At 55.7% G+C, this 15,792-nt stretch overlaps 6 protein-coding genes across 6 annotated transcripts; 2 read left to right on the forward strand and 4 right to left on the reverse strand.

Annotated features, from left to right (window-relative positions):
* Positions 1 to 324: 324 nt before the first annotated feature.
* Positions 325 to 3,112, reverse strand: IE81DRAFT_320454 (ALDH-like protein). The gene is made up of 5 exons (XM_025513037.1): positions 2,299 to 3,112; positions 2,042 to 2,218; positions 1,902 to 1,973; positions 1,493 to 1,829; positions 325 to 1,421 (listed from the first exon to the last, which is right to left on the reverse strand). Exons 1-5 carry the CDS (start codon positions 2,920 to 2,922, stop codon positions 613 to 615), a joined length of 2,019 nt encoding a protein of 672 aa, XP_025372430.1. The 5' UTR covers positions 2,923 to 3,112; the 3' UTR covers positions 325 to 612.
* A 738-nt stretch (positions 3,113 to 3,850) lies between these two features.
* IE81DRAFT_328212 (zincin) lies at positions 3,851 to 5,915 on the forward strand (the record flags this gene model as incomplete). Its single annotated transcript, XM_025515096.1, has 2 exons — positions 3,851 to 4,986; positions 5,081 to 5,915. 2 exons carry the CDS (start codon positions 3,851 to 3,853, stop codon positions 5,913 to 5,915), a joined length of 1,971 nt encoding a protein of 656 aa, XP_025372431.1.
* Positions 5,916 to 6,001: 86 nt separating this feature from the next.
* IE81DRAFT_320456 (retrieval of early ER protein Rer1) lies at positions 6,002 to 7,600 on the reverse strand. The gene is made up of 4 exons (XM_025513038.1): positions 7,135 to 7,600; positions 6,756 to 7,012; positions 6,306 to 6,463; positions 6,002 to 6,226 (listed from the first exon to the last, which is right to left on the reverse strand). The coding sequence occupies exons 1-4, from the start codon at positions 7,340 to 7,342 to the stop codon at positions 6,178 to 6,180; spliced, it is 672 nt and encodes a 223-aa protein (XP_025372432.1). The 5' UTR covers positions 7,343 to 7,600; the 3' UTR covers positions 6,002 to 6,177.
* Positions 7,601 to 8,362: 762 nt separating this feature from the next.
* On the reverse strand, positions 8,363 to 11,422 carry IE81DRAFT_210729 (DWNN-domain-containing protein). The gene is made up of 6 exons (XM_025510966.1): positions 10,950 to 11,422; positions 10,622 to 10,872; positions 10,409 to 10,548; positions 9,988 to 10,320; positions 8,704 to 9,915; positions 8,363 to 8,612 (listed from the first exon to the last, which is right to left on the reverse strand). The coding sequence occupies exons 1-6, from the start codon at positions 11,122 to 11,124 to the stop codon at positions 8,495 to 8,497; spliced, it is 2,229 nt and encodes a 742-aa protein (XP_025372433.1). The 5' UTR covers positions 11,125 to 11,422; the 3' UTR covers positions 8,363 to 8,494.
* A 150-nt stretch (positions 11,423 to 11,572) lies between these two features.
* Positions 11,573 to 14,161, forward strand: IE81DRAFT_210782 (hypothetical protein). Its single transcript, XM_025510967.1, has 2 exons — positions 11,573 to 12,313; positions 12,408 to 14,161. Exons 1-2 carry the CDS (start codon positions 11,736 to 11,738, stop codon positions 14,062 to 14,064), a joined length of 2,235 nt encoding a protein of 744 aa, XP_025372434.1. The 5' UTR covers positions 11,573 to 11,735; the 3' UTR covers positions 14,065 to 14,161.
* IE81DRAFT_320459 (hypothetical protein) lies at positions 13,842 to 15,644 on the reverse strand. The gene has a single exon (XM_025513039.1). The coding sequence runs from the start codon at positions 15,420 to 15,422 to the stop codon at positions 14,328 to 14,330; it is 1,095 nt and encodes a 364-aa protein (XP_025372435.1). The 5' UTR covers positions 15,423 to 15,644; the 3' UTR covers positions 13,842 to 14,327.
* Between the last annotated feature and the right edge of the window lie 148 nt (positions 15,645 to 15,792).

Raw genomic sequence — 15,792 nt, forward strand, 5'->3', positions numbered from 1 at the left:
ATAGGCAAGTAAGCAAACAATTAAGTGACACGCATGACAGTCTTGAGTCATGAGTGTATTATCCCGGCGTAGTGCCGCTATCGCGACTTTTCTTGGTGCTGTTGCGGGTCGCGGATAGCGCGCCGGCAAACTCACGATAAGCGCACTCGTGACGTGACTACTGTGACTACTGAGTGATTGTGTGCGCATGACTGCTCGGCATCCCGTGGTCAAGAGATCGGGCCTGGGAAGCTCGGGTTCCCGATTTGAGGCCAGCTCAGGAGTCACTTAAGATTTGACTCACACTGGGCTTTCACTGAATTGCAATCAACCATTTGATCAGCAACCACACCTTCGGCATTCTCGCAGGAAGGTGCGTGCGCGCGCAGCTTTGCAAGGTCAGCTTATATTCATTGATTGAGGAGCTTTCATCGAGCCAAGCGATGGATAGATGCATGGACGGGTGGTTCGTCATGCAATAATGAATGCAGCAGACAGACAGGAGAATTGGCGCAGCTTTGAGCCTTAAACACCTCCTTCACGCACTAGCACCAGGTAGGCGCGCGTAAATGATGGCAGCCAGGTGCGTACATTATTCACCCACACGTCCTGACCCGCCATGTCCGCACAAGCTCACAACGATCCACGGATGAGCGCGAAGATCCCCCGCGCCTTCTGCGAGAGACTGCCTCCCACAAAGTTGCCAAGACCTTGCGCAAAGCTCCAAGCATTCGTTGGGTTGGTCAGAGGGTAGTCGAGCGGGGGTGGGATCGCTGTGCGAATTGCCGAGAAGAAAATGTCTTCAGTCGTGGCCTTGGGCGAAGTGAGCGCACGCAGACCTTCTGGTCCGGCAAAGCGACCGTAGCCGGATGCCTTGACTCCACCGAAAGGCAAGCCCTGGTTGAGGTAGCCACATGCGAAATCGTTGATGTTGCACATGCCGGCATCGAGTTTGCTAGCCACGTACATACATTGCTTCTTGTTGGAGCCAAAGACGCTTGAGCCTAGCCCGTAGCGAGTGCCGTTCGCTAGAGCAATGGCGTCGTCCAAGCTGTCAAAGGACATGACGCGGAATATAGGCGCGAATAATTCCTCCTGGGCAATTGCCATGTCAGGTTTGATGTCTACTATGAGGGTCGGCTGGAAGTAATGCCCGTGTGCGTGTTTGGGATGCGCGTAGCGTTTGCCGCCGATGATGACTCTGGCGCCAGCCTTGACCGCATCGGCAATGATGGCCTCCAAAGCCTCGATTCTGGCACCCGTGATCAGGGGGCCAATGTCGACGTGCTCAACATGGTCGCCAGCCTGTTTGGCGTCCTTGGACTCGGAGAAACGAGTATCAGCTAAGAATGAGCCTGGCTTGAGCGCTTCGATGCGAGGTGCCATCAATGCAATGAATTCGTCGACGATTTTTGAGCTGACGATGAAGCGCTCAGCACCAACTGTATCGCAGACAGTTCGATGTGTGAGATAGTGGCGACAATGAGCGGTGAAGACACGGCATTGTACTGACTACAGTTCTGCCCCGCCGCGCCAAAGGTGCCTCTCATCCAGGTAGGTGCAAAATACTTGAGGTCCACATTTTCAAGTATGATCATCGGGTCTGCACCACCGAGCTCCATACAAGTCGGTATCATCGCTTTGGCGGCGCTTTGCGCGACGAGCTTTGCCACCGTCTCCGATCCGATGAATGTCAGATGCTTGATGGCTGGATTGGCTGTCAAGGCTTCGGCATCTCCGGGATAGCATACGACCACTTGGACGAGGTCTGGAGACTCTCCACAAGCGACGAGGCATGCTTGCAAGGCTGTCAAAACGTACTGAGAGGACCAAGCCACTTGTTCGGAGACCTGCAGTATTGACCGGGGCAAGGTAAGCAGCCTGACTCTCTCAAAGTGGAGAATCGATGATTCCGCGCTTACCTTGACCACCACAGAGTTTCCAGCAGCCAAAGCTGCGATTGCTGGTGAGATTAGATTGTGGACGGGATAGTTCTGCGCAGCCACAAAACAAGATGAGAACCTGGTCGCGCGGCCGACGCAGCCCCAAGCGCAGGACTTACCCAGCTGACACAGGCGGCGACAACGCCTAGAGGTCTGTGAAAGACCTTGCATCGTTTGTGTGCCAACAAAAGGTTCGAGGGCCGCACTTCCGTTTTCAAAACAGCCTCGGTGTTGCCGATGAGCCAGTCGAGCTTCGAAAAGGTTGTCAAGATTTCGCCAAGCAGCGCATCTACTGCCTGAAGACGGAGCGTCAGGACGCGTCGATCGAGCGTAGTTGTAGGCGGGATAGCTCGAAAGACGACTTCGAATCACTCACCGTCTTGCCAGTGTCCCTGCAAGCCACCTTGACCACAACTTCCATATCGTTGGCGAGCCACTGCTTGATTGTCCTCAGTACCCGCCTTCTCCTCGCAAATGGCGAGTCGCGCCAGGCTCTTTGAGCCGCTTGTGCTCTGCGCACCTTCTCAAAGATGGCAGACGCATCATCAGCCTGGATATCGGAGATGTGCTGAGCAGTGGATGGATCGTAGCACGTGATTAGTCGAGGATGGGCTTTGGAGGAGACGGTGGGGTAGGGAAGCACCATGCCATTCCATCCTGCTTGTACGGCGTGAGGCACAGCCACAGACACTGGCCTCGCGGACTCTTTCCTGCGCTTAATGATCGTCGAGGTCAGGAAGGCGACCAGCACAACGGTCAGCGCAGCTGTCAAGATTGACCCCGCGTGCGGTTCGATCTGGGCAACAACATCTGCAAGCCAAGTTGGCGAATGCTGCTTGGCAAGCGCGGCAAAGCGATGAGTCCAATCGTAGAGGGGTGCTGCAACAATGTCGAATGCACCACCAGCAGCTTTGACCGGCTGCGTGTGACTGCTCCTGCCATTGCCGCTCAACCAAGTTGCCAATCGAGACGTCATCGACCGCGGAGGTGGCTCAAGCATCTTTGTGGAGGCACGGCGCTCGGGGGATTCAGGTGTCTTCGCTCAGGTTTTGGCTTGTACTTGCACAGAGTCACTAGTGTAAAACGCTAGAGGAGAGCTCTGTTACCTGCCAACGAGTCCCGGTGATCAAAGAGAAGTGATGATGCAAAGCACAGTCGTCAGCAGTCACTCGAGGATGCTGCCCCGCGTTTCCTGGCTGAGAAGAAGTCCAGAAAGGAGCGGAGCGTATGCTGCGTGCATGCAGCAGCAGCTGCTGCTAGCGCGCCTTGGGCAACTCGCAACATTCTTGATTCATGATTCCCCCGCGGCTTTTGTAGCAGCTCCGAGAGGGTCACGTGAAAAGTTGATGCAACCTCCTCTGGATCACGTGATTGAATAGTCTTGGTGTGTGTATCGACACAACAATCGGCACGGCCCACCCACGCGACTCTGTGACCTGCGTGTGTCTGAGACACACACGACAGGCGAATAATCACGGAATGATGAAGATTCGTGATTCGTGGATCGCGCTGCATGCTACGAGCTGCTTTCTCGGCCTTATCGCCGGTCGCTGGTCGCTGCATGACCGCTGCCCACTCGTGACTGTGCGCTCGACTGCCTCGCAACGCGGTGCTCACACATCTTTGACTGGCTCACGCCCACTCTACATCTCTTGCTCACTTGCCATCTCTAGCTGAGCCCCCAAAGCGCTCTCTTCGCGCCTCTCACCCTCCCTCGTGCTCGTCGAATGTCCGCTCGCATCGCTGTGCGTCAACAGCCGTCTGCACTGCGTTCATCACTTCGGTCAACACTTGGCCGCCAATTCTCGTCTTGCTCGCCAAAGCCCACAGCTAGTCTGCCCTTCGCAGTGCCAAATCGATTCCAGAAAATTGGCGCCTTTGAGCAGACCCTTCTCTCACCATCGTCCTCATTCTCTACCAGCAGCAGGATGAGCGCCTCCTCTTGGGTCCCTCCCGCTCCGGGCAGCATCCCACCTCCACCCAGACCTCCTTTCACTGATCAGCACACGCTCAGCAACCTGGCAGACATTCGCACGCTGAACCTTCATCTGGAATGGCAAGTGGATTGGGAAGCCAAACTCATCTCTGGCAGTGCTGCCCACGAGCTGGAGGTGATTGGGGAGAAGGGAACGGATAAATTGGTGCTGGATACCAGCTACATCGACATTCACAAGGTGGAGGTGGAAGGGAAGGAGACGAGGGATTGGCACCTGGCTCCGCGCAAAGGCTCGCTGGGAGCTGCGCTGACCGTACCGCTTGGCAAAGTGTGGAGCAAAGGAAGCAAGGGCAGGGTGGTGGTGCACTACAGCACCACGGATCAATGCACCGCTCTCGGCTGGCTCACCGCCGCTCAGACCGAAGGCAAGAAGAGCCCTTTGGTCTTTTCTCAGGCTCAAGCAATCCACGCCAGATCCCTCGTGCCCATCCAAGACACTCCGAGCCACAAAATCAAGTATACTGCGAGAGTCAAATCCAAGATCCCAATCCTCATGTCCGCCTTGCCTGCTGGCTCCGTTCAGGCGTCCGAGGATCACCCTGGAGACCCCCTGGCTGCAGAGAGCCAAGGCTTGTCAGACGATGAGGAGAAATACTACGTATTCAAGCAGCCCGTTGGCATCCCTTCGTATCTCATTGGTATTGTAGGTGGAGACTTTGTCTTCAGGTCGCTTGGGCCCCGCTGCGGAGTATGGGCTGAGCCTCCCATGGCGGATCGAGCAGAGTGGGAGTTCAAATCCACGACGCACAAATACCTCTTGGCAGCTGAAGAGCTCATCTCTCCCTACTCGTGGACGCGATTCGACAGCGTGGTGCTGCCTCCCAGCTTTCCTTACGGCGGAATGGAACAGCCCAACCTGGTCTTGCTCACGCCTACGCTCGTATGCGGAGACAGATCGCAATGCGACGTCGTTCTACACGAACTTTCCCACTTTTGGAGCGGCAACTTGACAAGCTGCGCTACGTGGGCAGACTTTTGGCTGAATGAGGGCATCAATGTGTGGATCGAGCGTCTCATCCTGCAAAAGATACACGGGCCGGAAGTCGGTCCTGCTTATCGCGGCCTCAGGTGAGTGAGAGCTCGCGGGGTCCTAATTGCATGTGGTGCTGCGTCGCGGTCACATCGCTGAGACGGCTTTCACTCTTCGCGCGTGTTTCATCAGCTACCTCATCGGCGAGAAGGAACTCGGAGGCGCCTATAAGGAGTTTGATGCCACCCCACGATTCAAGCGACTGGTTCCCAAATATTCTGGCAATGAGGATCCGGACGACGCATTCTCGCGCATTCCCTACGAAGCAGGCTCTAACCTCATCCTCTACCTGGAAAGGCTGGTGGGAGGTCTGGACATTTTTATTCCTTTCATCCGATCCTGGTTCGCAACATTTTACGATCGATCGGTCACCACTGGCGAGTTTAGGCAACACCTTGCGGACTTTTTTGCGGGCAACGAGCACGTGACGGACAAGCTGAAAGAGGTGGATTGGGATGCCTGGCTCAACAGCGAGAGCGGCAAATTGCCTGTCCAACAGACCTACGACGATCGATTCGCCAAGCAGTCGTACGCGCTTGCGGACAGGTGGCTCAAGGTGATCAAGGAGGGCGGCAAAGCGGAGGGCTTCAGCAAAAAGGACATCGAGGGATGGTCTGTGGATCAACAGGTCGTCTTTCTGGAGCAGCTGCACCTCGGACCCAAAGTCAAAGCGTCCATTGCCGAACAGCTGGACCAGACGTATCAATTTAGCCAAGCACAATGTGGGGAAATCCTCCTCTCCTTCTTCGTCATCGCTTTGGAAGATCCAGCGACGAAGTATGCAAAGCAATGCGCAGAATGGGTCAAAACGGTTGGCAGGATGAAGTATGCCAGGCAGCTCTACAGAGCTCTGTACGCCGTCGATCCCGACTTTGCGCGAAAGACCTTCGAGGAGTCCAAGAGCTTCTACCACCCAATTTGCCGGAACCTGCTTAGACAAGATCTCAAGCTTGCACCTGTAGCATGAGGGCGCACGCTAAAAGAACACCCTGCAATCAATAAGGTCGAATCAACCCAACTTTGCGCGTGGCGCCCTCCTCGGGCCATTGAGAGACACCGGCTCTGCATGCTAATGCGATGACTGAGATGTTGCATTGTTCTTTGACATACGAGCGCTTATACACAAAACTTCCTTGCACTCATGGGTCTCGCGCGACCATGTGCGACCTTTGTTTTGTTCCCTCAACCCTTCCATTCCCTGTCCATCCTCTGGGCCAGAGACTTCAGCGTCACTTGGCCCCATAGCGTTGTTTCCGTCCCAAATCAAATGGCACGTATCTAGTAGAAACCGTCGCAGGTCCGAATGAGCGTTTGACAGCGCAAGGCATGACAGCAATGAAACGCCCGAACAACTTACTTGTACTTGACCATGTGCGCAATCTGCCTTCGCATGGTGATGCCAAAGAGGATGAAAAAGTAGAGGACGAGGATGGGGACAAAGACTGGAATATCGAACGCTCTTGTGATTGTGCAGCCCAATGAGATGAGGATGGCTTGGGTGGCGCCTAGCCAGAACTGTGTGGGGAGGATTCGAGATGAGAGGACAGCAATCATCAGCATCATGTTGTTGATTGGGAGAGAAACGCCCACCGCACTTTGACTCGGGTAGCGTGCGTCTACGGCGATAACCTACGCAGAAGGCTTCTGCGACCTGTCAAAGCGCGCTCTGCACACGAGCTGCCTGAGGATTGCGTCTACGAGTGACACACCATGCGCGTACTCTCGCAGCATGTATGCATCGCTGGGCCCGCTGGTGATTCTCTGTCCAGAACCATCGAGGCGCTTTTTGGCTTTGCCGTTGACTCACTTTGAATTCAGGCAATCTCCTGATGAAGGGCCTAAATTCCTCCTCTCCAGAAGGTGCAGGCGTTCCGAACATTCCGCTCATCAACCCTACCCCGCCCGATTTTCCAAACCCTCCGCTGGCAGATGCAGAAGTGGGCAGTCCCGGCTCTCCTTCTTCCACATCTTGCTCTGCCAAGTCAGCCTCGATCGAAGGGTCGAATTTGGGCTGAAGAAAGGCGAGAAAGAGGTTGAGCAGGTAGATGAAGAGTGCGTAGCAAACTTCACGAGAGGGAGATGAAGAACGAACAAGCAGACTCTAAATTAGCGTCGAGTCATGAACGAACAGCTTCCTACTCTGGTCTGGTCGCCAGGCTGGCTGCGATGCAGCAGTTCCCACTCACTGATGTACCAGCCTTGACCAAAGATGACCCGAAGCATGAACAGGGTCAATAGAGCAGCGGTAGCGCCCCATCTCCTTGCAGTGTAGGGAGTGGTGCTGTCCAGAAACACTTGCACCCTCTGTTGAGCCTGGCTGGTCTGCGTCAAGAGGTTCTGGATGACGGGCGGTGCATCCAAGCCGTGATCGCCTCCATCTTGTGGCTGCATCATCCTTGTTGATGGCGGAAAGTGTATGCTCGTGATCGAAATTGCGCTCGGATGGACCTGAAGAAGAGACTGGCTGCGCCTTCACAAAAGTGCCCTTGTCTTGCTTCTGAGGATGATGTCGTGCAAGCTCGGATTAGCGCTTCAAAGCCAGACTATGTAAAGATTGCGATGATTGTTTTAAAGGTGGTGATGGACCAGATTGGCGCCAATCAATGTTCGACCTGCTCACGACTCACGACTACACTCACCACTGTGACTGCGTTCGGTCATTTGCTTTGCTCTGCTTGGCAGTCATCCATCCGTCGTGAGTGACTTTGTGCATGACGTGGTTTCGGAAGCTTTGGCGCGTTCGCTGCTGACAGGTCGCGGCGGCAACTGCGCTGCTGTGCATGCTGTGCCGTGCCGCGTGCTGCTGAGCGAGCGCGCGTGCGCATGCATGCGGCTGCTCCCCGAGAGGCGTGCGGGTGCTGTGTCGCGCGCGCCCACATCGGTCGGAAGATCTTGCACGCTGCACGTGAATAATCAAGAATGACGACCAAATCACGCATGGTCAACCTCACACGCGGTCGGTTGGGAGGCAGGAACCCAGTCCATTTCAAGTAGAGGCTCGCCCTTCGCTCATGAGGCTGACCATCGAACACTCACGCAAACGCTTTGCTGACCGTGTCAGCCTTTCAGGGGCGATGCTCAGGAACCCTGATTGAGGATGACGCGTTGCTCACTCGGCCACCTCGATCGCGGTCGTTGGGTTGCACATGTCGCGCAAGCCAAGCCTTTCAAACCGTCTCAGCAGTCCGCGTCTCAGTGTGAGCAACTGAGATGCTCAGTCTGGCGCATCCGTACTCGTGATAGTTGCGCACTTTATCCTAGCCCTGGCAAAAGTCGTCGAAGTGGGCGTCGTCCCATGGAAGTGTAAAGACGTGTGCGGAGATGCACAGCCCGGCCCAGAAGCAGAAAGCGTCTCGAGCTAGCGACTCTCCCTCCCCAAGGGCGGCTGCTGCTCTCATTGGCTTCAAGGCCAATCTTGAACGGCGTGATGCTGCTGTTGGATTGACTAATACATTTTTGCGATTACAAAGCAAGTTCAGGCGTGCAGTTGTGCCATCACCGCAAGCATTGCGACGAGCGAGGTCAGGGTAGGCTCGTCAATCACGCCTATTCCATACGAGCTTGTTTGCTGTCCGGCCCAGGCCCTCCTACACCGCCTCCTCCAAGCTCGTGGAAGTCCATCGGTCTCTCTCTCTTGTTTCCCGATTGTCGACCAGCATCATTCCTAAAGCTGTCCACATGATGGGAAAGAGACTGTGTCAGCGCAAGCGGGGCGCAATATTCCACGTTGCGAAACGGGCGACCGTGACGCTCACCCATTGACCGGCGCCCTCATGTATGCGCTGCCAGCACCTCCTATCGGCTGTTGTGCATATCCCTGTTGAGCATGTTGCTGCTGCTGCATCTGGTTGGCTTGCCAGAGATTCCCGACATTTCCTTGCACGTTCCCCATCCCCATTGGCATGCCCATCCCCGTGTGCATTCGCATCGCTGGATGATTGAATGCCATGTGGTTCATGTTGCCCATATGCATACCTACGCCCATCCCCATGCTCTGCATCTGCTGCATCGCTTGAGGGTTATTCATTCCGTTCATACCCATCATAGCGCCGAAGCCCATCGACATGCCGTTGTTGGCAGCAAAGCCGGGAGGGAAGCCATTCGCCCGCATCTGGTTCATGTTCATACCCATAATGTTTTGATTTGGCATGTGCTGCTGTAATTGTTGCGTCTGACTTTGCGCCTCCCCACCTCCTTTCAGAATCTTCATGAAATGCATCTGAAGAAGTTGTAGCTGCATTTGCAGTTGCATCCTCATCGGAGGGGGCAGTGCAGCATTAGTCAGCATCATCAATGTCTGCTGCACCGGCCGAGGGTTCCACTGGGCAGTGGTGGGAATGATGTCCTTGACAGGCTCTGGCTCTTCTAAAGCCACCACGTCTTCTCTCGGTGGGGAGTCATTGATGGACCTTGCCTTCTCTGCGTCATCGGCACCATGCGCATTCTCCGAAACCTGCTCCTTGACTTTCTCCTCTGAGCCTTCCTTCGTCTCCTCGGTGGTGGATTCCGCTGCATTTGCCTCGGGCACTTCGGCTGCCTCTACGCCCGCCTCATCACGCGCAGACGCACTAGCTCCAGTCTTGTTGGATCTGGCCGCCTTGAGCTCAGCGACTTGAGCTTGCGGCAAATTTTCCAAAGCATTGACGCCCTCAGCTCTCTCGCTCTCGCTTTTAGCAAGCTGAGCGGCGACATAGGCTTCCACTGCTTCCCTTTTCTCGTCGTCCGCAGCCAACCTCGTCAGATCCGCAATGCGCCTATCGCACTCCGCACATGCGAAATCGTGCTCGAGCAAATACGTCTGAATACAGTCCTCACAGTAGCGTGTGCTGCAGCAGGGTGTCTTGACTGCTCTCTTGAGAAGCTTGCTGCAGATCGGACACGCCAGACTCGCGTCCTGAGGTACACTGCTGAAGACGTCGCTTCTACCGAGTGGCTTTCTCTGCGCTCTAGCGCGCTCCCAAGTAGCACTGGGAATGCGAGTTTTTCAGCGGAGTATTACAACAATGTTGGAGTGGCCAATAGAGCTTCGGATGACTTACTTGTCTACCTGCGCGATGACGTAGTCACCATCTGCTGTCACCATCGGCACAGCACCGCCCTCAGCTGCAGAGGCTCCCTCCGGCACCTCGACTTTGCGAAGCATACTCCTCGGAATACCCGTGGTACGCTTAAACCTCGGCTTGTTATCCCATTCGCGATCATTATTGGTGGGACAATCATGAATCCAATGACCTTTCGTGCCGCACCGGAAGCAGATGTAGCCGATGGGCGGTGGCCGGTCTGGGCCAGCAATGTGAGAGCTGTTGGCGCTCGTGAAAGCCCGAGGAGGACCTCCTCTTCGTGGTGCGCCACCGCGTTCTCGATACGTTGCACTGTGAAATGAAGTGGAACCAAAGAACGTTGCAACGAGCAGGTGGTAAGAGCAAGACCCTAAGCACCGTGCACGAGCACACTACTGACTGTTGCATTCGTTCTTGTGTCTCGTCCCACGCTTCCGTGGAAGCTTGGAACATCGCGGCGATGTTGCGTGCTTCTTCGTCTCCGCCCTCGGCCAGAACGCCGAGCGACGACCCCCCGCCAACAGTGGGATCCTCAGATGTCTGACAGTGGTGCCGAACGCTTGTGTCAGTCGAGGCGCGATCATATAGTGCCCCTCAAGTGACAGCTACTCACGCTTTTGTCGTCCTTGCCATCAAACCTTTTGCTAAGCATGCCACCTACACCTCGGATGGGCTTGGACGCAACACCAGAAGCGTTGGGTTGAGAAAAGCGGTCATCCCTACCACCTTGACCTGGCGCTGCGGATGGACCAGCAGCGACGTCGGCGACGTACTGAGCAGCCGTGCCCTTGCCAGCTCTTGCGGGCGGAACACGTTTAGCGAGGACAGAGGTGGCTCTGGGCAAGATCACATCGTCTTTGTACTCTGCGAGGTGACGTGCCAAGGAGCACACAGATGCGTCAAGTGGAGCGCATAGCAAAATTTGGACTGCATACACTCACCCTCATCCGTTTCTGTACTGGCGATGACGAGATCAAAGTCTGTTCCCTTGCCCATTCGGTTCTGAAGCATGATCTCCCTCTTGAGGTCCCACACGCTCATTCCCACCCCATCAAAGGTGATCCGACTGGGCGCCCTTGCCGACTTGAACTTGTAGTAAATCGAAGCAGATGCCATCTTAAATCGAGAGTTGGGTTGCAGCTCTTCTTGCTAGAGTAAGTGAGAGCGGGCAGCAGATAGCGGTGGACCCCTGGCGGTCTCACACTCGAAACGTGGAAGCGTGACGCGATTAGCGACTGCTGATCTGGAGTACAGGCGTGCAGAGCGAACGGCACACTGCAGCGATGGGAAGTGCAACAAGGTCGTTGGTTGCCCTGATGCTCATCGAAAGGGACGTCGACAGGATGAATGGTGGTCGACTGGGCGAATCGGGCCGGCTGAGCATGCGAGGCGGTGTTCGTGATTGCACTCAGACTTCTGACTTCGAGCTGGTCATCCACAAGGTGCATCTGCATGGAAGCGTGCACAGACGAGACTCTCCACGTGACGAGGGAATTGCAGCAGACCTGCAACTTTTTTGGCGCTTCGCATGCACGCACGCGTCGACTTGACACCCATGCAAAAGCCCAACTTACCATCACGCCCACCACTGTTATCTCCGACTCAACTCTTTCTTCTCGTTTGCATCCATTTCGCGCTCTCAGGCGGACTCTGACCTCTGTAGCGCTCGTTTACGACAGAGGGCGCTTGTTCGCACCTCTTTGTGGTGCACTGCACTGCATCTGAGGATGCCATCGGCAGCTACGCGTACATGTGTGGAGTGCAACACCAACCCTTCACGCTACAACTGCCCGACGTGTCGACAGTCCACATGCGGTCTAGCATGCTCCAAGAGTCACAAAGCTGCCTGTGATGTGCGGCATGCAAGCACGTCCAAGACTACGCTGCTCGTCGCGCAGACTCGCGAAGATCCTACCGAACTGGAAAGAGCTCAAGCAATTGGTAGGATAGCCGGAAGGATCGCACCGCAGAGACCCAGAGATGTCAACGACCTCATGGCAGACTTTTCCTTCGTAAGCGCCATCGCTCAGCAGGCTCAGAATGCTGGGAGGTTGGCTGTGCAGCTGGGACTCACCAACTCCACCGACACCCAGCACGTGCGCGCAAAGGATGTCGCGAATGGTCGTGAGAATGAGGCAAAGCATGGGAAGCGCGGACAGGGACAGCAGACGCAGCAGCGTTTGCCGCCGCAAGAGGCGAAGGCGCAGGCATTGCAGAAGCAGATCTCGTACCGCAGGCTGCCCATCATGCTGCTTCCGGTGGGGATGCAGATGCGCAAGGAGAATGCCACCTCCTGGTCGGGTCGGTGAGTGCTACCAGAAGTAAGGCTTATTGTTTCTGGCCTCCAAGCGCGCAAATTCCTCACAGCTTTCTTCATACCCTCGCACTCTCAATCGTAGGGACCAGCGCCTCTCATTCACTATCGATCTACGTTTTCCGTTTGCGCCCAAAGCATTAGCGCGGGCGTCAGAGGTGCAAAGCGCCGGCAAAGGCAAAGGGAGACCCATGAGGGCCCTATTGCACCGCATTGATCCAGCAAAACGCGTGCATACCATCTTCGTGGACGAGCTAGACAGAATGGCGCGCCAGCAGGGCGTGCCGCAGCCTCCAAGCGTGACATCCAAGGCAGAGCATGGCCGCACATTGCCGCTGCATTCTGATGCCGAAAGCTGCGGGAGATATTCGTCAAAGGTGCTCGAGGCAGCTGGCCTTCGTACTGACTCCAAAGAAGAAGCGTGCCATGGGGACCACAAAGACGGCGAGACCCTACAAACAGTGCTGCCTCCAGGTACCGTAGTACTCTTGAATGTATACGCGGACCGTCTACGCAACGAGAGCACAGCAAAGTTCAGCAATTGGTGGCATGCGCAGGTGCGACGAGGTAATGTCGCTCCGAACAGCTTGGAAGGTCCCAGCAGTTCAGGGCCTCGTCCTGCAGCGGAGCCAATTGTCGCGACCTGCACCCCCACAGGTTCGAGAGCGGATAGCGAGCGTTCAGGTCCATTGATGCATCCAGCACCTGTGATGCCGGAGACGCAGATCGCATGCGGCAGCGAAGCCCCCAGTACATCCGCGCATCAAAGCGGCCCTGTCGATACGGCAATGCGGACAGTCGTAGCTCTGCGAAGCGCAGAGACAACGGTTCAAGACATGCTCAGCAGTCTTCCGCGCCGACTTGCAATCATAGAGTACCCGCAACTAGAAATTTGGCCGCTGCAGAAGGTCTTGCAGGCGGTCGAAGGCGGGACGTTGAAGGTGCACGAGCTGCGTGATCCGAACGAGCCAGAGGAGTCGCCGAAAGCAGAGGAAGTTCCCTTGGCCCCATCAATCGAGGCGGAGGGCTCACTTCAGATTATGCCTCCACCTGAGCGTATATTTGATGTACCAACGGGTCCCAAAGCAAAGCGGCTGAAGCCATCGGATCATGCACCAACGCGTCCCAACTCTAAGCGACCAAAGCTATCGGACCCTTCTCAAGTCTCGAGTTCTACAGTAGTCAATGAAGCGCCCGCGCCAACGTTCTCTGCTCAAGCGCCACCCTCTGGACTTGGCCTGGCGCTTAGCGCAGCCCAAGCAGCTTTGAAAAATCCCGCTGCACAAGCTGCCATGATGCGGGCTGCGCAGGCAAGGCAAGCTCCGCCTTCACTTCCAAGACCTGCAGTTGGGCTTTCGGGATTGGCGTCGTACGCTTCAGACTCTGAGTCGGATGAGAAGGACGAACAAGAACAAGATCAGGAAATCCCGGAAGCAAAGCCCTCCGGCTCTCGCTCTCCAGAAACGCAAAGGTTGGCCAGGCTAGAAATGCTCTCAGAGACCGGGGCACAAGCGGCTCTAGATGCTGTGTCTTCAGCAGGAGTCGGCCCCAACTCATCTTCCTCTACTTCAGGACTTGCAGAGCTTGCTAGATCTTTGGGCTGGGCACTGCCTAGAGCTCCTTCACCAGAATCCCTGCAATCGCCGGAGATTCATCTGCCTCACACGAGCCCGGAATCGGAAACACCTGCGCTGGGATTTGATGGGGAGGAGGAACACCTTGACTGGGGAGACGACGCTTAGGATGCTTGCTCCAGTCCTGCGAAGCATGGTAGTTGCGTCTGTACCGGGCATCACATGGCAGGCAATACTCTGCATCGACGGCGGTGCCGAAGCGCCTTGAGTCTCTTCAGTGCCATCACATTGCTCATTACTTGTACGTATCCTCAACTCGAAGGACATTGGCGTCACATCCACGTCTGACGAACAAGAAAGCCTGTCAAAGCATTCAGAGGTGCCCAAGTAACGATGCTGCATTCCGAATTTCCCTTCGCCTTTCTGACATCTTACGCCTTATCAGCGGCTGCCGCAAAGTCATCGACAAAAAGCCATCTAGTCTTGGCATCCAGATCATCTTTCCTCCAATCGTTGATCTTCTTGGGAAATAGTGGCAAGACGTCTTTGAGAAGCCTGTCGTGAGCTAGGATGATGAAGACACCATCCTGCGCATCTAGCTCGCCCAAACCAAGCAACGAGTCGAGCGCTTCTTGACGGTCGGAGCAAAAGTCGTCGGACGGCACGTAGTATGGCTTTGTTTTGCTCTGTTGAGGATTGATGCGCTCCAAAACTTCACAAGGGCATCCAGCTCCCTTGCTGTATTTCTGGCTCGAGTGGATGATTACGTTGGCGGGCAAAGGATGCCCGTCGTGCGGACGAATCTCGCCGGCATGATGAGCTGCATCGCCTCCGAACAAGACGAACGTGTCGGGCGAGACGCGTGCCAGGCCGCTGATGTGACCTGGTGCGTGTCCCGGCGTGTTTAGCAGATAGAAGGAAGCATCGCCAAAGTAATCGTACGCTTTGAATCGTCCGATATGCAGCGTGCGAGAGGAATCGTTGAAGTCTAGCTCTATGAGGTCGCGATCTTCCCACATTGCGGAAACTGTGGGCGACTCGGGATCCGCGGGATAGCCCGGTAGGATGGCCGACTTGAACCCTGGTCCTACGATGAGCGATACGTGAGGAGGGAAGAGATTGGGGTTGCCCGTGTGGTCGAAATGATGGTGGGACCAGATGATGCTTTCGATCTGATCGAGCGACGGCAGCGATGCGTCTCGCTTCGCAGCATCTTGCAAAATCTCAGCAATGTCACGTTCGACCTCTACCGAGCCACCTCTGCTCTTCAAGCCGTCCACAAAGAATTTTGGAAAGCCGGTCTCCCAGTCCTTGCGGATACCGAGGTCGAACAGGACATTCCTCTTGCCGCTCGAGTCCGTCACGAGGAAAGAGAAGGCAGGACAGTTGAGATCTTCGTGTCCTTCTATGGGCGTCTCAAAGAAATACTTGGCTGGGTAGTGAATTGTCGAGGTGGAGTCGATCACACGCACGGTCGAGACATTGTTGCTTGCAGGAAGCTTGCCGACAGGAGTGAAAGCGCTCATGCTGGAAAGTGCAGGTCGCAGGTGTGAAAGAACACCGAAGAGAGCAAAGTGGGGAAAATCAGCAGACGGTGCTTAGCCTCTCCAGTTCGCAGACACAGCAGGCGCGGAACTGTCGTCAACGAGGGTCCTGGTCTCTCGTCGCTCTTAAAGGCTTGAGTGGTCGAAGTTGAGCCTTCTTTGCTCACTCCACTCTCAACATGCACACGACACGCTGCTTTTGTGCGTAGGGTATGTGGAGGAAGTGCAGCTAGCTGCCTGCCGGCGGTTGACCCTTACGCCCGTCGGAGTTAGGCAATCGTACCGTTCCTCGGCTGACGGTTATATGCAAACAGATCACGTTTCACTTACGACAGAATGGCGTGCGTGCCAA

The sequence above is a fragment of the Ceraceosorus guamensis genome (assembly GCF_003144195.1).
Source record: "Ceraceosorus guamensis strain MCA 4658 unplaced genomic scaffold IE81scaffold_6, whole genome shotgun sequence".
Lineage (NCBI taxonomy): Eukaryota > Fungi > Basidiomycota > Exobasidiomycetes > Ceraceosorales > Ceraceosoraceae > Ceraceosorus > Ceraceosorus guamensis.